This window comes from Melanotaenia boesemani, chromosome 11 (genome assembly GCF_017639745.1).
Source record: "Melanotaenia boesemani isolate fMelBoe1 chromosome 11, fMelBoe1.pri, whole genome shotgun sequence".
Classification (NCBI taxonomy): domain Eukaryota; kingdom Metazoa; phylum Chordata; class Actinopteri; order Atheriniformes; family Melanotaeniidae; genus Melanotaenia; species Melanotaenia boesemani.
The window spans coordinates 4,454,228-4,476,900 of record NC_055692.1 but is presented as its reverse complement, the minus strand read 5'-3'; the positions used below and the strand labels follow the sequence as shown (position 1 = coordinate 4,476,900).

Genomic DNA, 22,673 nt, shown 5'->3' with positions numbered 1-22,673 from the left:
CTATCCGATAAGAAATTGCTCCGAAGCCCCTTTTTTGTGCTGTTTCACCACACTTGTCAACCAGATTCATCCTGTATCACACGTGTAAAGATTTGCAAGATTTGGCGCCTGGAATAATGAATGAAATGCCATTAAAAGGTTCTTTGAGGAATGAGTGGTTCAAATTCCTACTTAATTTGTAGTCTTCGTTTTGCAAATAAATATCTAATAAAAATTTTTTTTCTTTTTGTTAGGTTTGTATTGCATGACGGGGACCAGATGTTGGACTTTAGAATCATTTCTAATTTTGCTCTGCAGATTAACAGATTAAAGCTTTTATAATCCTGCTGCTTCGACAGTATAGCAGATGGTAACTCTCAGTAATACAGTGATTTCTAAAGAAACAACACACACTGTACCAGAATATTTTTCCTCAGAGTGCTTGGGAAAAAGAATCTTATGAAAAATATTATTTTGGGCTGGTGGACGTCGAGGGAAATTCCACTCAGCATGACAATTTACTTTATTTTGGGCTTTTTATAAAATCCTCTGTCACCTTTGATTACAATGAGCTGAAAGTATCAGTTACACATGTGCTATACACGATACTCTACCTGAGTGTTCTTGGTGTACCGGGGCCACCTTGGCTGTTTGAGGTTGTGGAAGTGGGATGTTGTACATTGCCAGCATGAGAAGTGCATGAGGATCAAAGAAATCATTGTCATCTCTTTCATGCAGGTTTCTTATGAAAGAAAGCTAAATTTGATGTGTTCCACTCGAGGAGCACGCAGTACAATTCTTCTCCATCTAGATGCGTATATGGTTGCCCAAACACAAAGAAAATGTATAAGATTGCAAAGATTCATGTTTAGAAATTAAATCTGAAGTGCAGATTTGAACAAAACTGCAAAATTTAAAAAGTTTAGAGAAAATAAAAAAATCAATTCATAAAAAGCCCTAAAAAAAGCCCTAAAATAAGAGAGCAAGCTCTCATCCCTGAAAGAATTTCTGCCGTGCACATGTCAGCAATGTGGTTTCTTCCTCATCAGTTCATTAGCTTACATTGTAATCCAAAGCAACACACATGAAATCATTTAAAACTATTTTTCAACCCATTTCAGTTGCTGATTAGTGAAGAATTTCTTTTATTTTTGTTTATTTCTTATTTAAGGTTATACACTTGCAGCTATTCAGGAGAGTGAAATCAACTTTCTTTTCCAAACTTCACACTTAGACTCCAATATAAAGTGAAATATGGAGAGGTGACCAGAATTAAACATATTCAACAGTGTGCAGGAAGAGTTTGAACTTACTCTACAGAAGCTTGACAACAAACACTGCAGCAATGCACAAAACATTGGTTTCCTTTTAACAACTGGATCTGAGCTGGACTGAAGTGTTTAGTGTGTATGTGTCAGCATAAACCAGATTTAATTAGCAGATCTGCTCTGCCTTACCAGCAATATCTCATGCAACCCAGCTAACCTCTTTTTGTCATCACAGAGCAAAGTTCTCATTGCAGTCTTTCATTTTTAGGTACGGCTACCGGATCAATGCTTCAAATGTCAGCAGTTTATTTCAGCTGCAGTTTATCAACATGAAATAGTTTGGTTTTCTGGTTTAAAGCAGAGTCCTTTGCAGCATGTTATCTCCAATCCGTTTCCTCCTTTTCTGTCTCATGCATTTCCTGAACATCACTATCTGATGACAGCTCTAATTACAAAAAAAACAAACAAAAAAAACAAAAACAAAACAAAGACAAGAAAAAAGAAGTCTGGCGCAGTGATTGCAGCACATGTAGTTGAGTATTATCACAGCTGAGCAGGTGGTGGTGCAGAATCAGGCAGTGTCTTCAGAAATATTATGTTGTGTTTTTAATAATTTTCCTTTTTTATATGACAAACATAGCAAACGTATCGCTAGCTTTTCCATTCAGATTCCTCACTAAACAAATTTAGCTCACGTGAAAATGAAAAGAGGCAAAACAGGGTTGCTAATTATTATTAATGAATGACAAAATTGCTCAAATTATACAGACAAAGCTCAAAAGAAACGTGATTGCATAATATTAAACCACTTTTTTACAGATACTTTGTTTTTTTGCCATTTTAGCCATACTTAGACACTTTTCCTAAGAGATAAGATAAAATAAAATATAGATACAATAAAATATTGTATAATCTAGTTAATGATACCTCAGTAAAATGTTATTTTGATGCTTTAACCTTTTTTATTTACAAACAAAACAAATTCGTTTTTTTTATTATTAAAATGAAGTATTCAAAAAGTATTCAAAAGGTCAAATTATGGTCAGGTTAAAATGAAAACTTGGTACTAACAAACAATGCTGATTTATCTGGAAGTAAAATGCAAGCTGCAGATGAACTGAACATGCAATCAGAATTTAATCCACTGGACCACACTTGAGAAAACTTTCACTGTGAGTGAACTTTGTTTGAAAGCCCCAGAAACAGTGAATGAGTAATGATTTATTATCATTTTGTCAAAAACGGTCACAGTCCTTTTTGTTGGAGTCTTGTATGTAGCCTGTAAGTAAGGACAGATGTTTCTTAATCAAGTCATTAACATGAAATATGGAATGTCTTCTAAAATATGGAAACATCTAGTTTGCTATTTGCTATCTGGTGTGCCAGCTTATAAAGCTGGAATGTGCGCTGCATGGACGGATGTGGTGGCGAGCTGAAGCCTGACAGGATGTGTGTCCCTGGACGGCGTTTGCAGGGGAGAGCTCCAAATTTACCAGCCCGTCCAAAATCACAAAGTGCAAGGAAGGCAATTGGCTTGACAGCACATGTAATAGAGACTGCAAAACCTCGCTGCCCAAGGGCCCTCGCCAGAGTAGCAGTCGTGGAGAGTGGCGGGGATTTGGCCCGCTAAAAATGAGTCTGGGATCAGCTTTGTGAGCCTTCTCATGTCAGTCACATCCACAATCTTATTTTTGCTGAGCATCTGGAGCTTGGACCCCCAGAGAAATGTATTCACTCTGCGTGTTCGTGGCACTGGTTTTACTTGGCACTGCTAGTGATAGCTCACTTTTAATATAGAGTGGAGAGTTAGAGAGTGGAGAATTCTTGAGGCAGACTGTAAAAACGTAGCAGCACAATGGACAATGAGCATGGCTGTGGCTTGGACTGTGGGGAGATCGCGGGGAGCCTGATGGAAACCTCGCGGCAACATAGTGAGCACGCGAGGTCAAGACATGTGCTGACATGGACTTCTGGGCCTGAGCCAGAGTCAGAGCGGAGAGGAAACAGAGGCCTCACTTCTGCTCAGCAGTGCTGACCTGCTCCTGTTATTTTCTCTGACTTTATATCAAATGTTGCTCTTGTTTTCAATAAATATGAATTCAGTCATGTGAGAAAGGAAGCATGCCTTTCAAATCTACGGTTTTACAGAACAATAAAAAGTCATGTGTTCTTTACCAGGTCTTAAAATTAGATGAATACAACATCAGATGAACAGTAAGTGTGAAAACAAAGTGCATCTTATTATTCAGTGGGTTGTATAAACATCATTAGCAGCATTAACCTAAGAAATCATTTCTGTATGACTCTCTGTACAAGTCTTTTAAAGGAAAGGAGTTACCATGCCTGCATGGGACGTTCTGCCGATGCTTCCAATGCACGGCAATGTGAGCAGTCATCATGACACTAAAGAGGTGCTGATGGTTCTTCTGCACCTTGTTTGTAATTCAGATATGTTGTTTTTCTGAAAGGAGCTCAATCCAGATGCATGCATAAACTTTGCAAATTTGGGCCGTATGTGATCAGCTGCTGAGGAACACAGTAAAGATCCAGATTCATGTAATTGGGGGGCCTTTGGTTTGTGCAGAAGTACAAAGCATAATTTCCCTTTTACAGTTCAAGCATTTGGCTTGTGGTCTGGAACTTGACTGGGTCATTGCAGCATCCAGTATCCAGTTTATTATAGATTTGCTGCTGTTTGGGATCAATGTCCTGTTTCATGACCCAGTTTCAGCCAAGCTTTGGCTGTCAGAGCGGATGGCCTCACATTTTACTCTAGAGTATTTCTAACTACAGAGCGTTTCATGACTGATTCAGTGACTGCAAGGTGTTCAAGTTCTGTGAGTTAAAAACAAGCCCAAATCATCAGCCCTCCACCATTGTGCATGATGGCCGGTATGATGCGTTTGTGCTAGGTCATGGTTGGTTTTCTCCAAACGTGCTGCTGTGAATTATGACCAAACATCATCACTTTGCTCTGGTCTGTCCAACGGACATTGTTGAAATCTTGTACTTTGTTTAAATGCAACTTTGCCAAGTTTGTTTTAGAAAGAGGTTTTCTCCAGCAAGTTTTCCATACAAACTTGTTCACTTTCAACCACAACCACCTTTTCTGTACATTTAGTAAGTTGAATGAGGCCGTTATGAAGTCAGAGATGTAGCTCTTAAATTATTTTTCATGTTGGTTTTTTGAACACTGGATGTTTAGGGGTGAACTTCCTGAGATGTCAACTTCTGGGAAGTTTGGCTACTGCCTTGTGAATAGGGCTGAATGATTAATAAAAAAAATCTTAAAATTAGACTATGTTTAACTTTTTATCCATCTCGGTTATACGCTTGAGCAAGTTTATCCACCTACAGACCCACTGACCATTTAAACATGTAATGTTTTCATGGTTCAGCAATGGAAATCAGCTTTTATTTTGAAAAATACTGAAAGTGTCTGATTTCCTGTCTGCCCCTTTCCGAACTGCAAAATTTGATGCATTCTTGGTGCGTGCTCCGTCAAGGTGCTTCTGGGATGCTTCTGATACGCGCTGCAGTGACCTGGTGGGAAACAAACCATTAATTAAAATGGCTGCGAATAGCAGCGAAGGCACGCACCGAGTGGAAATCAGGGGTAATTCAGCATCCGTCTTGCATCCTGTCTCTTCTCTGAGCTCTTTCTAGCGAGTAAATCAGTCTAATATCTTATCTTTTGTCTTATCTCTTGTCAAATAATCTCTTTCTTTTCCTCTTTCCCCTTTCTCACATAATGTCGTCTTGGGTCTCTGCTAAATCAGCCATGGTGTATGTTCAAAAAACAGCCAGTGTGTTGATATCCAGTTGCTAGTGTATGACAGTGTGCCGTAAAGTGCAATGCTGCTGTAAAGTGACACTCTTGGACAGAAAAAAAAAGTTGTGAGGTTCAGTTTCTCAGCCTCAGGGTGCTGCAGGGCAACAACAGCTCCAGGAATTTACATCAGTGTAGCTGTACCATCGAAACAAGTTTTAAGTTGAAAAGTTATAAAGTGCTACTTAAAAAAAAAACAAATGCATATTCCTTTCCAGACTAATGGACAACAACATCTAACCCCTTCTCTCAGATCACAGACCAGCAAACTATCAAATCATCTACTTTAATCTGATTTTATCATGGCTCACACTTACTGATGATCAATTAATTTGAAGCATTTGACTGCCAGCACCTGCTAATGCATTAACCCTCTGAACTGGAGGCAGCAGGAATGGGCCTTTTGGCTTAGTTTTTGTTAAATAATGACATTGTGTAAAAAGGGCCCTGTGTCATCTGAGCTTGGATTCGCCTGATCAGGACCAGGACCAGGTTGGTTTGTTTGTATTGAAAAAAGCACATAGTCACCAACATGTAGCAAGTAAAGCAGTTTAAATGTTACAGGATATTAAATAAAATAACAAGTTATGTGTTCTGCTATGATCAAGTTAGACATGAACAAGCCAAAATTGAGACCAGCAGTACTGAAACTAGCTCTTCTGGAACAAGTCCTTGATTCTGACAACCCCCTAAACAAACAACTACACAACTGACTAAGCATCCCATTCATCCAAGTTTCCGTTTTCAATCATGTATTAAATTACACTTATGTCTGATGAGAGCACCGGGTCTTTTGTTTGGTTTTTTTTGTAATGTGCTGGCAAGCTCCCCCCTTCCATAGCCTCCTCTTTGCCCCCTTTCACAGCCAAGCTGTCACAAGAAGCAAGTTGTCTTTAAAAATGAGACAGGGCAACAACAGGGCAACATCTGATTAGCATTCACTGCACTATCTCCACTCCCTTGGTATTTTATTACCACAGGTGCAGGGGTATTCATTGATCAGATGCACGCTATAGGCAAGGTTAGCCCTTAATTGAAAACAGCTCTATTTATACACCTGCAGGCACTAAAGGTCTCTAAAAGAGCACAGTGAGGCTGAAAAGAAGAGAAAGGAAAAAGGAGGGGGCACACTGAGCAGTGACAGAGCTGTGAAAAAAGATGTGCCTTGGGAGACATAGATTATGGCCCACAGAGAAGGCCAAGGCATTCCCAAAACAGCATGGCTACCCAGTGCAGCGAGAGGATAAGTATGCAGGTGCAAATGTCTTCAGGGAAAAAAATGTGGCTTAGAAACAAAGATCAGAATTTACTGCAGAGGGATAGATACATAAAAATATGAAAGCATTCTTATTCCAAACATTAGCTTTTCTTTATTCAAATGGATGGACAGTTGAATTTGCTGGATGAAGAACAGTTTCATTTAGTTGTTTCTTTCTTTTTGTTTTTGTTTTTTAACCATTCTGCTGCCAGGTTTTGCATCTGTCAGAACATTGTCCTGATTGTGCTCGGCTATGTTGCAGGTGGTACTTTGCATCCTGGGGGCTTGTATTTTCACAACGAAACCATAACAGCAGGTCATTGGGTTATTCTGGTGGAAGTAAAATTAGAAAACCATGGAGGAAAGAGCAGCCTGCATTTAGACAGGTCAAACCTGCCACCTTTGATAAGAAATGTCTGGTGTGTAGAAGTCCTGAGCAAAGTGTCAAAAATCCATAATAAATAGTTCAAAACATACAGTTGTGAAAAAGAAGCATATCCTCTTCAGTTCTGGAGTTTTATGGCATAATCAAAACAATCATGTCTCCCTGTCAGGTCCAGCATAACAATTAACAGTCAGCTGTAACCACATTAGAACATAAAGGACCAATTTTAAGAGTCAAGGAAAGTTTTATAGCCACAAAAATATATTCCCTTTACATCAATGAAGCTTCCCCTTGGTAAAGCAAATTAGTTCGGGACAACACAGCAGCTAGACCAGGGATCCTCAAAGTCCGAGGACTACGAAGCAAATCAGTCCAGACCCAACTTATGTTTTGAATTACAAAACACTATTATCCTAAGTCTTTTTTTAAAATTAATCTTCCACGAATAAATAAATACATAAATTGTTTATAATATCAAATAACGTGTCCCTGGACATTATTTACTGCGATTTGTTGATAAGGTTTCTTTATGTTCACCAGGTTTTGTTGTCTCACCCATAAAGCAGTTCCGGACTTCAGGCCTTCAATGAGATTTGGACCTTTAAAAAATAAATTTGAGAACCCCTGAGCTAGACCATAATTCTGCTCGCTAAGATGCTGGACAGGACGAGTAAAAGAAATATGAAAACGCAACATTATTTGCTGTAAGCGATTACTTCCAATATCGTGTGTTTTCTTTATAAAATACCAAAACTGAACCATTAATCATTATGTGCAGGATTAATAAAACTCACTTTCTTTAGTCCGTCCAGCTCTGAATAACAGTGTCAAACTTATGGCAAGTATTAGCAGAGGTTTGCTTCTGTCCACTGGAGAGCAGTAATGAAAATAATAATGGATGATGACACATATAAAATCTAATTTTTCAGTGAAGAATATAATAAATAACCTTCAGGCATGAAACTGGTATTTTGAACCTGGCACCAGCAGCTGTTTTTGTACATGGACTCAACATAAACAGACAAAAACATCTCAAGTTTAATTGGCTTCGATAAATAAAAGTGTGACTTTGCAATCAGCCGAGCTTCACCTGATAAACCACAACACCTGTTTAATGAAAATCTTAGGATTGGGCTTTTAAGAGGAGCAAAATGTTCCTTTAGAATCAGCCTAAATAAATTATGTTGATGCAAAATAAGTCATTTTTTAAGAAACACTGAGGACCTCACAAACATGGCCACAGCCTTTCATAAAAAGCTGCATGGATGTAGATCTTGGAAACAGAACACACTTCTGTGTATATAACATCCCTAACGTTTCCCCAGATCCTGTTGGGACAAGATGAAAGGCTTTGTGAACTAATATCACTGTAACTGCAGGTGTGGAGGCTCCCATTTCACCAGTGTCACTGATGTTCACAAACGCTTGGAGGAGGAAGGGGGGACAGCGGTGAGACATCTGCACATTTGGATAAGCATCTAAGAGTTCAATCAAATTCAGCACCTACCAGGTAAATGTTTGGATACTCCAAAACCATATGTGTGTGTGGGTGTGTGTGTGTGTGTGTGTGTGTGAGAGAGAGAGAGAGAGAGAGAGAGAGAGAGAGAGAGAGAGAGATGGAAGGGGGGAACTGTCTGTTCTGGCTTGTCATCAAAGAAGATCCCACAACCACATGGCTTTATCAAGAGTGAGAACAATATCTGTGTGATCAGTTTCCTCGGGAGGAGCAGTTTGTGGAAAATCCAGTCTGCAGCTACAGCATGTCCTTTGGCCTGTTTATGAATTTCACACTTGTTCAAACACAAGTCTTGTTCACACACAAAGAGGAGCTGGTGAACTGCTACCACCGTTCATTAAGGGAAGCAGAAATTCTGGCTTAAACAGGATGAGTTTCACCAAAGAAGTGGTCGTGTTAACCAGAAACCTCAAGGAGGAATGAACAATAACTACAGTGGACATGCATAAGAGGAAAATGGAGGAAGTTCTGGGAATATTTTGGATATTATACCATATCTAGGAAGATGTCAGTCACTTACATGAGTTTATTGTTTACTTTAAATCAACCACCATCTCTAATTAGATTCACTTTCATGCTGGGATCTGAATTAACACCCCCTTGCCCACCAAACATGGGTTAGAATTCATGTTTTTGGGGTATAAATGAAAACTTACAGGCCAGTTTGGCAGGTGATGAATGAAGCAAATCACTTTGGTTATTTGTCCTGTCAGTGTCATCACTACATTTCCCATGAACACTATTCCATGACACTGCATGCAGTCATTGGCTGCATGCTTACATTAGCATGTGTGCTGTTATTTATGCGAAAAGAATGGATGTAGGGAGAAAAAACAACGTCAGACAAGGTGAGCCAACTTAAACATTTAAGCAGTGCTGTAAAAGATCGACTGAAGTTTGAAGTTGATCATTTTAAATGTGTTAAGAAAAAAAGTTTTCCATGATGGAATAAATAAAATGTTGTTTGGCATTTTCACAAAAAACAGTATTTAAGAATCATGAATTTCTTGAATACTGTCAACTGATTCAGTTGCACAATCTGGCTTATTTTCCCTGAAAAAAATTGGCTAGAGGAAATTTCTCAGCACCTCCAATAATCCAGCTGCTCTGCAGAATGTTTTAGTGGTGCAGCAGTGACAAAGATCCCCCTCCAACTGTTCCCTGCTGCACCACGTTCCAGACGTTGTTTAGCTCATTTAAACCTTTGTTTGTGGTATGAGACAAATCCATAACAATTAAAAATGAAAACACGGTTTTAGTATAAACCAGCATATTACCGAGAAACTGTTTCACTTAAATGACAGATCACACAAACAACCTGCTTCATCCGCTTCGAGAGAACAAACATGGCCAGTACTAGCTTGTTTTCCACTGCCATGCTCGACATCACCACTAAACATGAAGCACAGCAGCCGAGTAACTGCTGAATGGTGAAAATGGACAGAGAAAGTTCAGGAAGCGAAGCTGTAGCAGACGATGACGTTGAACTCAATGTTTGGAGACACTTTGGTTTTACAAGACGTGGACCGAACTACCTGTTAATACAAATGATGTCAAGACAAAGTTGTAGCTGGAAGCGGCAACACGAGCGGTTTGCTGCAAACATGCGTTGGAGAACCAAGAACGTCTGAAACTAAAATCAGCACCTTCCACATCCTTGGGTAAAATGAAAAAGCTGGAGGACATTCGGGTCAGGTGTTTCTAGTAGACGTGTTTGCAAGCGGTACCGACTATGAAAACTCCCAATGTAACAGTAAATTTAGTAACATATTTTCAGCGATTTCTCTTCTGATTGAAAAGGTGAGAGGGTTTTCAATGGAAACACATCAAACGTTTTACTCAACAACAATCTAACTGAGGATTTTATCTTTCCTATAGGTCAGGATGTCAAACTTAGGTCTTTAAGAACCACTGTCCCACAGGTTTTGGATGTTTTCCTGCTTCAACACACCTGAATCTAATTAATGGGTCATTGAGCAGAACTTGTGCAGGGCACCATAGAAGTTGATTCAGAAGGAGCTTCAAGCAAAACAGGCAAAGAATAAAGTTCACTTATCTAAAATGCTCCTCAATTAACATGAATAGGGTGACTGATTTTTACCACTTTCAGTCTTTAAACAGCCCGATTTTGTGTCTACAGTGTAATAAAACTCTGGTGATTATCAGACATCTGGCTGTTTTTGTGTTAGTTTGTCCCCTAGTCATGCAGACAGCACCTTGGACTTGGCATAGTGGCTTGGTGAGAAGTTAAACTCACATTGGCCGGCTCCTGTTGTAGAAAGCGTTGCTCGTTGCAGTCTCTGCAGCCTGTGCAGCTGCTTTCCTCTCATCAAATTCCTCCCTGCTCAGGACCGTGCCCTTGTGGCCGTGTTCCACCAGCTTGCGGGCCAACTCCCTGCTCTGCAAGAGACAAATAAAGAAGAGGAGTCAGTCACGGAGAGAGACCACAGCTTGCAGCAAAGGCTGGACCACTTGGCTGTTCAGCTTAGCAATCTCTGCAAGCATTGGCAGACAAAATCTAAATTTCATCAAGAAGTGAGATTTGACATAAATTAAAGTTATTTCATCACCACACCCAAACAGTGGAGGTGAAGCCCTGATATGTAACCCCACAAGCTTTAGTTTTATAGGTTTGTGATTTCATGGCTATTCTCAGATCCATTCATGTGCGTGTGTGTTCAGGGTCTACTGGGATTGTTAGCTACATTAGTCCAATCACTGTTTGCAGAACTGCCGTCATTAAACCCAAGCCATAAAGTCTTCATCTAAAAACCAAATCTTGCTGTCAAATCCCATGGCTTGTTAGATCAAAGCCTCTGCCACATGTCCACTTACCCAAAATCCCAGCAGCTGGGCCTGTGTCCGCACCCGAGAGGAAAAGTTATATTTTCCTTCGACTTTGATGTGGTTCACCAGAAATGAGTCTCAGACATGTGCCGGTCCTAAAATTGGCCTGAAAAATCATTGTCTTTATTTTTAATTCTCATCGAACAAATCTATGTGAATGTACTGCTTTTCAACCCACCAGCATGTGGACTAATACTGGAGTCAAATCAAGGACCAGTGACCGTAATATACTTTGATAATATACCCATTACAAAACCTAAATAGCACAATATGAAGAAAAATATGTTTGTAATTAGCTGATTAATTATGAGAAGTCTGGTCTTATCAGCATGATTGCAGAGGTTAGATGACCTGGGCTAACTTTGCTGTGTCACAACACAAGGGTCACTGGGTTTGATTGAGACTGACTGCAGCTGATTATCAGGTCAGATATGAGTTGTTCTCTTCTCTGTGGACACAGGTGTTCAAACAAAGTGGACGCTGCAGCAGTTTCGTATCTCATGAGCAACTGTGCCATCTACTGGACAAAAGAAGAATTAGTCACAGGCTCAATCTCAGTTTATTTGGAGCTTTTCACACAGTAGGTCTACGTTAAATGAAGCTTAAATGTAATTCAAAGCACATTTGTTGAAGTAGAGAGACAGGTGAGTCTGTTATTGCAACTGTAGGGGACTTGTTCTCAAAGGTTTTTGTCATAAGTCAAATCATGCTTAAAAACATTTATCACTAATGTACACTTTTACGTACCTTAATAAAGGCAGCCAGTCCCAAAATAACAATAAAGCCCATTAAATATATACAAGTTAAACTACCAGAGCAGGAATCAACATAAATATGACTCATGACAAGGCAAACCTGTTTGTGTGTTCAGATAACTGGTAAAGTCTATGTTCATGTGTAATAAATAATAAATCTTGTGTTTTATGGTTTAATTATCACAAAAAATACAACTTTTGTTTTGGATTTGCTAAATTTGCACAAAGACGGGAAAACAGATAAAAATTAAGAAAGCTTAATTAGAGGGAAGAACGTGAAGGGAGTGTAAGATCCTACATTCCCAGCAAAGTCCACAGTTTGAACCCCTAATTCTACATCTGTGTTTGACTCCCACCTTGCGGGAAAAATAGGTACTACACTTACAAACGTCTCCTTATAACAATAATTTGTTCAGACTTCAACAAAAGATGAATATTTTAAATAAAACTTAACAACATTGATCGACAATTAAACACCCATTTGTGTATGTTAAAAGAGCATTAAACGGCAAAGCAGGCTATAGGCTGTCTTCCTCTTATTTGTATTTATTTGTTTAAAATGTATTTGTTCGAAATATAAAGATTTCCACAGCATCATTTTCGGACCATACGCCAGACACTATTTAAAAGTTATTCAATTATATTTCTTAACTAGCATGAGAGGCATGTCTCATAAATGACCGATGAAAACTAATCTACAGTTGTATGAATGTGTTGTTTAAAACGGCAAATCGCCATAGAAACCAACAAGTACACTTAAAAAGAGTATAAAAACTTGTAAATTGTCCTACAATACAACTTCAGCGAGGCGTTAGCTACCTGATGTCTTCGAAACAACTCCGGTTCTAGTCATATTAGTCTCTTAAAAAAAAAAAAAAAAAAGTATGAATAATAAATTCCCTTAAATAAATAAATGAATTGTTATTATTATTATTATTATTGTTATTATTATTATTATACATCTAAATGGCTGTGCATGTGATGAGAAGAAATGTAGAAGTTCAAGTTAAAAAATGTTAAAAAAGAAAGTTGCTTTTTGAAGCGCGCTGTTGGAGATTCGCCGCAGTGGAAAAGAGAACGTGGGAAACAAAAAGCGAGACTCAAATATATTTTTACTCACTTTTAGGTAAAATAATTCCATGGGCGTGACTTTTGAGTCCAAATAATCCTCGTAGGTTTTAAACTTGGTGAGAGAAACATGGAAACGAGCAACTGTGCTGTACTCCATCTTTTGCTTCCATGAGTTGTTAAGTGCTGCTATAGCAACCGTATAACATCCGCGTTTGATGCTACGTCACAGGAAGCGGAAGTGTCAGCGCTTAAAGAATAGAATAGAATTACTTTATTAATCCCTTCGGAGAGTCCTGGGGGAAATTTGGGTACCAGCAGCAATACAACACCAACAGGACAAGCACAAGACACAATATGTACAGGTACAAAGCAAAATAGAGGCAAATAGAATGCAATAAATATAACAATAATAACAATAAGAAAAGTTAATGACTCTTTCCATGGGGAAGGAGAATCCACAACTGACTTTAACCGGGGTATTGTCAGGGGGAGAATATCTGGAGGTGTGGCAATACTTTGGAGAAAGACGCTTGATAAATGCATTACAGTTGTTAGAATGGGTGTTGATTGGTGTATTGGAGTACACTTTACATGTGCCAATAATGAATTTATTTTGCTAAATGTATACACTCCATATGAATGCCAGCAGAATGAAGATGAGTACTTGAATAAGCTTGCCTGTTTAAATTCATATGTTGAAAGTAGTGCTTCCCCTTGTGTTTATATAGTGGGTGACATGAATGCTGACATTACAGATATGAATTCCTTGTTTGCTAAACATATGGTCCAGTTTTGTGAGGATCACAATTATATCTTGTCAAGTAAATTGCTGTTGCCAACTGACAGTTTTACTTATATCAGTGAGGCATGGCACACTACATCGTGGCTGGACCACTGTATTTGTACATCAGATGCTCATGCCTCTATTAAGTTTATGGATGTTTTGTATAGTGTGGTTACAGGTGACCATATACCAGTTGAATTTATTATAAATGTTGAACAATTAACTGTATTGTCTAAAAATGAAGGCTCCGTGAACAAAGGGAAGCTTGAATGGTCAGCTCTGTCTGAGGAAGACCTTACATCGTACTATATTAACACAGACAAACTATTAAACAACATCATTTTGCCATATGAGGCAATTAGATGTACTGATGTTAATTGTACCAGTATGACCCATAAAGGGGATGTCTGCTCACTGTATAATGATATTGTAAAAGCTTTGGTTGAATGTGGAAAACCCCTTTACAAAAGTAGAACTAAGAAAAATAGTGTGATGCCTGGGTGGAACACGTATGTTGCAGTGTTTTATGAGCAGGCCCGGGAAGCTACTACAGAGTGGGCTTTGGCTAGTAGACCGAGGCAAGGCCCTGTCTATGAAAATAAAAAGTTAACTAATGCTAGGTACAAATATGCAGTCCGGTTTATCAGGCGAAATGAACAGAGTATGAGGTCTGAGTCATTGGCTGGAAAACTGTTAACTAAAAATGTCATAGACTTCTGGAAGGAAATAAGAGTTCTCAATAGTAACAAGGCGTCCCTGCCCTGTACTATAGATGGCATTACTGGACCTGATCAGATACTGGATCGCTGGCGTCAGCACTACAGTGCTCTGTTTAACTGTATTCAAAGTGAGCAGATTATAAGCAGTAATATTGATCAAAATGAACATTTAATTATTAAAGCACATGATGTGTATCAGGCCATAAAACAGCTGCCGGACATCAAAGCATGTGGTGAGGATGGTGTGTTTGCTGAGCACCTGAAACATGCCAGTGTTAGACTCTCTCCTCTCCTGGCCCTCTGCTTTACCAGCTGCATGGTACATGGTGTGTTGCCTGACTCACTGCTGTCTATCACTCTGGTCCCTGTTATCAAGGACAAAGCTGGTCGAGTGGGTAGTTCAGACAACTACAGGCCTATTGCCCTGGCTAGTATTTTGTCCAAAGTGTTGGAAAAGATTCTGTTAAGTAGGATCCAAGGGCTAATTAATACCTCAGATAACCAATTTGGATTTAAAACTAAACATGGTACTGACTTATGTATCTTTGCTTTCAAGGAAATTGTGAGAAAATATAGGAGTCAGAACTCTACTGTGCTTATGTGTTTTATTGATGCGTCCAAAGCGTTTGATCGTGTCAATCATAAGAAGCTGTTTATTAAAATGAGTCAGCGAGGTGTCCCTCAGTACATACTGAGAATACTGGCTTATTGGTACACTCACCAGGTTATGCAGGTGAGGTGGGGGAGTAACCGGTCAGCTCCATTCGGGGTTAGTAATGGAGTGAAGCAGGGAGGGATTTTATCTGCTGGTCTCTTTAACCTGTTTATGGATGAACTGTCACAGAGACTAAATGCATGTAAAACTGGCTGTAGTATTGGCCTGACTATTGTAAATCATTTAATGTATGCAGATGATCTTGTTGTATTCAGTCCTGGTAGTGCTGGTCTCCAAGACCTTCTCAACATCTGCTCTGAGTATGGCATGGAACATGATATCATTTATAATGCCAGTAAGAGTGTCATTATGATCAGTAGAACAAAAGATGATAAAGGGTTGACATTTCCCCAGTTTACATTATGTGGGAATACTCTGTCTGTTTGTAACAAATGTAAATATCTAGGTCATGTTATTAATGATGATCTGACAGATGATGCGGACATCTATAGACAGTGTCGCCTGATGTATGCACAGGCTAACATGCTCATCCGGAGGTTTGGTCCATGTACAGATGAGGTGAAAAAGACATTGTTTAAAGCTTACTGTACACCTTTATACACTTCACATCTGTGGTCAAATTATAAAAGAGCAAGCATGCGCAAATTGAATGTGGCGTATAATGATTGTCTCAGACTTTTACTGAAGAAACCGAGATGGGAGAGTGCAAGTCAGTTGTTTGTGTCATCAGGGCTTAAAACCTTTTAGGCAGTTTTAAGGAATTTGATGTATACATTTATTTGTCGTGTCAATGACTGTTGTAATTCTATCATAATGTGCCTGACTAATATAAGACTCAGTGTTACACGCTACCAGTCTCAGTTATGGAGACACTGGTATAGATGTCTTCTGTAGGGTGTGTGGTGTGCATTTGTCAAGGCCTGCCCTAAGTAAGTTTTGTTTTTTTTTTTTGTTTTTTTTTGTCTTGTGTTGTGTGTTGTTTTGGACTACGAGTCTGTAATAAAGTTTGATATACATGATATTAAATAAAACAATATGAACAAGCATTGCACACAGTAGAGGTGGTACAGAATCCCAGTTCACTATTGCACGTATAAGTTATTGCAACTGTTTGTATGGGTTATTGTGCATGTGTTGTATCAGGCGAACTGCACACCTCCCTCTCCCCCCTCCTTCTCCCCCTCCCTCTCCCCCCTCCTTCTCCCCCTCCTGCCTAATGCAGAGTTGTACAGTTTGATGGCTCGGGGGACAAAGGAGTCTCTGAGCTGGTTGGTCTTACTCTTTGGGAGGAGCAGCCTGTTACTGGTCAGGCTTCTCTGTGCACTGATGACAGTGTGCAGAGGGTGACTGGCATCATTCACAATAGCCAGTAGTTTTTTTTAGTGTTCTCCTCTCTGCCACTGTCACCAGGGAGTCCAGCTTCATGCCAACCACAGAGCCCGCCCGCCTGATGAGTTTTTCCAGCCTGTTAGCACACCGTTTTGTCATGTTACCCCCCCAACAGACAACAGCATAAAAAAGTGTACTAGCCACCACAGGCTGATAGAACATCCATAGGAGTTTCCTGCAGGTGTTAAAAGATCTCAGTCTTCGCAGGAAGTACAGACGGCTTTGGCCCTTCTTGTACAGGTGATTTGTACAGCATGTCCAGTCCAGCTTGTTATCCAGCCACAACCCGAGGTACCTGTAGTTGTCTACAATCTCCACCTTGTCGTCCCTAATGGTCACTGGACATGGTTGTGGGCTGGACTTCCTGAAGTCAATAACCAGCTCCTTAGTCTTTGAGGTGTTAAGCTGGAGATGGTTCATCTGACTCCAGGTGACAAAGTCACCGACCAGATTCCTGTACTCGTCCTCTCCATCATCCCTGATACACCCCACGATGGCTGTGTCATCTGCAAACTTCTGGATGTGACACAGCTCCGAGTTGTAACAGAAGTCTGAGGTGTAGAGTGTGAAGAGGAGGGGGGCCAGCACCGTCCCCTGGGGTGCTCCTGTGCTGCTAATAATAGCCTGACGTACTGCGGTCTCTCTGTGAGGTAGTTAACAATCCAGGACACCAAGCAGGGGTCCACCTGCATCTCCCTCAGTTTGTCCAGAATATATATATCAAAACAAGTCAGAAGCAGAGTTTTAAGGTTGTAAACTTGATGCTGTAAGAAAATTTTCCCCTCATAGCTTCCATTCTACCTGATCATCCAAAGACCTTCTGGTCTTACTTTTCTCATGTATTGGGTTGGAAATATTACTTATTTTGCAGGAAAATATATATATATATATATTTTATGTAAACTGATATTTTAAAAATATAATAAAAGTAGCCGATTTGCTTTTCAGTCTATCAGTTTCAAAAGAGCTCAAAGAGCCTTTGGGTTGATTTCATAGTAGATATTTTCATGTATTTTATAAGAGAATGCCATGTTTGAATGTGCTATTTTGTTTGTTTGTTTTTTTTTTTTGTTTGTTTTTTTGTCTTTTTTTCCACAGTTTTAGGTTTTCCTTCATGTTTAACAGGATGATAAAGTTATCCAGTTCCATGATGTCAGTCCCTCACTGTGGCAAATCTAAATAATTTAGGATCTTTACAGACTGTAAAATACAGAATTTAATGATCAGTAGGAATATTCTCAGCCCTATTTGCAGAAATCGTGTGACTCTTGGCTGTCATTTTATCATTTTTATTGTCATGTTGTTTAATTCTGTCATCGAGCATGACTTTTAAGAGCTCCACGCTGACGTCTGTGGAAAATGAGGTAATGATTCAAATTGTTGCCACGGAGTGCTCTAATGCTTGTAACTTATGGCCGATATGAACAGCCTCACAAAGGCAAATAAGACAAAAGGAAGCAGGGGCAGGTGGTAGAGGGCTGGGTGGGTGAGTGGATGAACAGAGGAAGAGGGATGTGTGTTGGTCAGCGAGGGAACCTGCAGCTAATTTCAGATCTGCTTTAAATAAAAACTGTCACGCAAGCTTCATCTCATTTCTGAGGTCATCAAGTGTTTTCTTACCCAGAAATAAATCCCCATTTAATTATTGAAAACCACTTTGAATAATAAATGTGTAACCTCTGTTGTTCTTACTCTGTGCTGAACAGTACTTTTCCTGGTGGTTACTCTTTCCTCTTTGCTTAATTTGTTAAAGATTCTGGAAATCTAACAAGAAATGTAAAAGGAATACCACACTCCCACTGGGTGAGACTTCTTTTACCTCTCAAACAGCCTCCGTTTTTGCAGTTATTCCAACAGACTGATAGCTGAAAAGGATTAAAACAATGCCTTGAAATTCTGGCATAACTGCACATCATAAATGATTCTGCAGTCTCTGATTTTACCACATCTCAAGACACTATTTTGCATTAAAAATGGTGAATGTAGAAGCTTATAACTTCTGTTTAAGATGGCTTAAACTTTCTGACGTGGACCATAATCCTACCGAAAGCATCCATAAGAAGACAATAAATGCAGCTACAGAGAGATGCAAGGACTAAGCAACAACTCAGAGGCTACAGCATTAAAAACCATGATTGGTTTATATTAAGGGAAGCCTTCCCCCCACCAGCAGCAGTCTGGACTGTGGACACAAGGCAGGTTGGCTTGATGGATTCTTGCTGTTGCATCTGTAGCCTCAGCAGAGCCTGAGAGGAACATTCTGACCCACTTAAGCATTAGATTTTCTTGGCTGATGTGGTCCTCTGCTGCAGTGGCCCACCTGTGCTGGGAGTGCCCTGAGATGCTGTGGTGCTCAGTATAGTAAAAGATAGTGGCTGTTTCAGGCACAGCAGCCTTCTGCTGGCTTCAACCAGTCTTGTATGTGATGGTGCATATCAGCAAGGCATATACGTCTGCAAAACCAGTGCTCACTGGGTTATTTAGTTTTTCATGCTTTACACAAACTTGTGGAAGCAAATGGTTGCTTTTCTATTCTATTCTATAGTCATTTAGCAGATGCTTTTATCCAAAGCGACTTACATTTGAGAGTAAGAACAACACAAGCATGAATTCAAACAAGATGGGACGTCATCATTAAGTGACAGTCAGACCGCTTTGGAGTCCAGTTGGACTTTTAACCTGCTATAGCTAAACTGGCACTTTATTCTATTCTATTCTATTCTATTCTATTCTATTCTACAGTCATTTAGCAGATGCTTTTATCCAAAGCAACTTACATTTGTGAGTAAGAAAAACACAAGCACAACACTTTAATTATGAGCTATAGGACTAAAGCATGTTTTGCAAATATTCTGGCTTGTCAGAGTAGAAAAACTACACAACAGGACTATTTTAAAAGAAACAATAGCTGATTTATTCCAGTTAAACATTCTGGATGTTCACTGACATACTTTCAGGAGATGATTGTTGATTATTTAGAACCATGGTATTTCAGTAAATGTGTAATTTGTTATGACGTTACATGAAATAGGCACAAAAACTAAACTGATCTGTGACAGTAAAATGAGACCAGGGTGGTGACCAGCATGAGGAGGTACCAAGCTGTTGTGCTTGCATAGGATCTTCCACACGCCACAGAGGTCCATGACAGTATAAAATAAATAAAGTGTGAAAAAAGCAAATGTGTGTTTATTTTTTCCATTATCACTGTGGCACAGTGCAATCATCCAATCCTCCAAGAAACTCAGAACAAGAGTGAATACCAAACAGGAAAATACTGCAGGGGATTTTGGCACATTTTTGGGGGGCACAACCTAAATTATTAGCTGTGTTACTCATCCCACAGAATCATGATCCTTAGAAGTTCTTCCTCGTAAAGGCTTTCTAACTATGTATAAAACAACTGGTACTACTAAAGGGGAGAAATAATCACCCAAACACAAACACAATCTTTACTTTCTGCACTAAGTTTATAAATCCATCCATTATCTATTTTCCACTGCAGGAATAATGGGTTATCCAGCAGCTACAAGACCAGAGGCAGGCCACACCGAGAGCAGGTCACCAGTGTACCCTGCCTATAAATGTATGTCTAAATTTTGGACACCCCTCTAATTAAATCTAATGTGGAAATGTGTCCAGACTTTTGACTGGTACTCCATACACACACACACACACACACACACACACACACACACACACACACACACACACACACACACACACACACACACACACACACACAGCCAAGCCATGTCTGAAAACCAAATCAGGTAAACAATCATCAGAATAATTTCCCAGGTATCATATGCAACACAATACACAAGAATGTCAACTGACATTTATTTTCTAAAAGTTTTATTAATGTTTTTTTTCATCATATGTTTGGTACAAAATATATTTGTTTGGGATGTGTGTGTGAGGAACACATAACACAGAAGATCCTAAAAAAAACAAACAGCTAACAGAAACCTACAGTTTCAACTGCAAGATCACACAATGTGAAAATTTCTGCTCTTTAGACAACAACAGCGAACATCACCTGCAGTGAAAGCCTCAGTATTAACTTTGGATATAACACAAGTATTTTACTAAGTCTTTTTTCTTCTTCTTATTCGTTTTAATTGTTTGAATTTCCTGTAATTATAACCAGCAGGTTTGCTTTTAAACCTGTTATTATTTTTTATTTGTTTCTGTTTGGGTTGTTTGTACCAGTTATTCAAATGGCTATTTTAAACCTGTTAAACTGTAGCAGTGGCTGTGATATTTCCTATGTTAATGAGTATATTTATATTATTATGTAATGATGTCTTCTAGTCAGACTCAAAACTGAGGCATCCTGTAAAACTGCTTTTAAGACCAAACCAACAATTACCAGTGGTGCCAGATTCGAAACCCCTTCCAGACTGATTATTTTATCCCTATCCCTTGCTCGTATTCAATTGAGTGACTTTTGCAGACCTATGGTCTTCTAGTCCAGTGGTTCTCAAGCTGGGGGTCAGAAACCCCATGGGGCTCACAAGATAATTTCAGGGGGTCACCAGATAACTAAAAAATATCTAGCCAACATTTGTCAAATAAATTTGGGATTTTTCCCAGGGCTGTCAAAATTAAACCAGTAATGAAGAGACAAACATTTGAAATTAGCACCTTAATTTTAACACATTAATACATAAACAACAACGTTAGTACACATGACATATTAAAAATCAGAATTTCCCATTATCTCCCCGAGAGAGCTGGTTTTGTGCCATGTCACAGTGGTGAACCACGAAAACCACTTCCTAAAAAACATTTATCCTCCTTATTTATGAAGCTTCTGACAGTTTTCCAGCCTTGCATTTAGAGGATGCTGCAAGATGACCCATCTGATGCAAGTCGTTGTGTCGGGGTGGAGGTTGAGAACGCCAGCGTATGTTGTCTGGGCCTCCTTCCTCAAAAACTTTGAGAACCACTGTTCTAGTCAACAAAGTGGCGGTCTAACAAACCAAAAGAGTTAATGTCGTCCAAAGATGCGAGAAGTTGTTGAAGTATTTTTAGTTTAGATGTGAGTTCAACACTAGAGACTGAGGCTGAACAATGTGATGTCATAGATCTTTATACATCAAGAAAGAAAGATTTAAGATTTGAATTCTGTTCCTACATCTGTTCTGTTCCTTCAACTATCTGATGCCTCAGATGAGCTTCTGAAGACGAAAACATGGAAAAACTTGGAAGCTTGTGACTTCTTTGTTTGTGGATGGGTGAACGGAGTCTGAATTTAGACCCTTTATGAAAAATCCTGCATCGTTTCTGCTCCTGGAAGTTCCTTAAGAAGTTTTTGTGACTTTTTAAAAGATATGCTTGAAAATTACACCTGATTTGATGTCTTTATAAGCATTTCATTAAAAAACACTTTCCATGCCTGAGACGTGCAATACCTCCTGTTACCTATGGGGGGGACAATAGGTACGTACGTCAGTATGTGACGGCCATTTTGGGTCTTTTGGTAGGAGGACAGGTTGGTTCTTGACCGTGACATGTAAATGAAAAAAAAAGGTTTAGATTCTTGTGTTGTTTTGTAGTTGTACTATGAATTTTTTTTTTATTTATATGCAGACTCAGACATAGATGTTATTTCTTGTTAAAAGTTCAGTAGGCCAAACAGTTAAATGAACAAAAGAAATGGATTTATGGCTCAGACTCTCAGACATCTCTACATGTTCCTCCTGGCCATGCCACGGCTGTTTGCCATATGATACACCTAAGTGGCCGCACTTTCTTGGCATTTTATCCTATGGTCATGGCAGAGTGTGCTGTTCGGGGGAATGCACCGAGGTCGTGACTCTGGATTTTTCTGGGGGACAGCCGGTTACTAAAGTGATAGTTTTGATGGACAGGTCTATCCTTGATCCTTCACAGCTGCCTGGAAGGAGGAGAGAAGTTTCTAGAGAACCAGTCGACATTTTCTAAAGCCTGGTACACACATAACAATTTTTTTAATCTTATGAGATTTTTTATCGGTTCAAGACCTCACACGTGAAGATAAAAAATCAGGCACTGAACAGTTTTGATCATAATGTGTGTGGTGTGTGCCTATAAGCTAATTACAGAACAACACAGACATAACGATGCTGTCCCGCAACTGATCCACAATCTAGTCCTCCGAGCCGGACATCTCACGTGACCAAACGTGATAGAACAAAAACAAAGAAGAA

At 39.3% G+C, this 22,673-nt stretch overlaps 1 protein-coding gene across 1 annotated transcript in view; it reads right to left on the bottom strand.

Annotated features, from left to right (window-relative positions):
* The window catches only part of cfap299 (cilia and flagella associated protein 299), a 96,599-nt gene extending 83,513 nt beyond the window's left edge, over window positions 1-13,086 (bottom strand). Inside the window, exons 1-2 of the mRNA XM_041998352.1 lie at window positions 12,958-13,086; window positions 10,493-10,635 (exon numbers count right to left, since the gene is read on the bottom strand). Of these exons, the coding sequence (XP_041854286.1) occupies window positions 10,493-10,635; window positions 12,958-13,065 (251 nt within the window). The 5' untranslated portion in view covers window positions 13,066-13,086. The remainder of the gene's footprint in view (window positions 1-10,492; window positions 10,636-12,957) is intronic.
* Window positions 13,087-22,673: the final 9,587 nt, after the last annotated feature.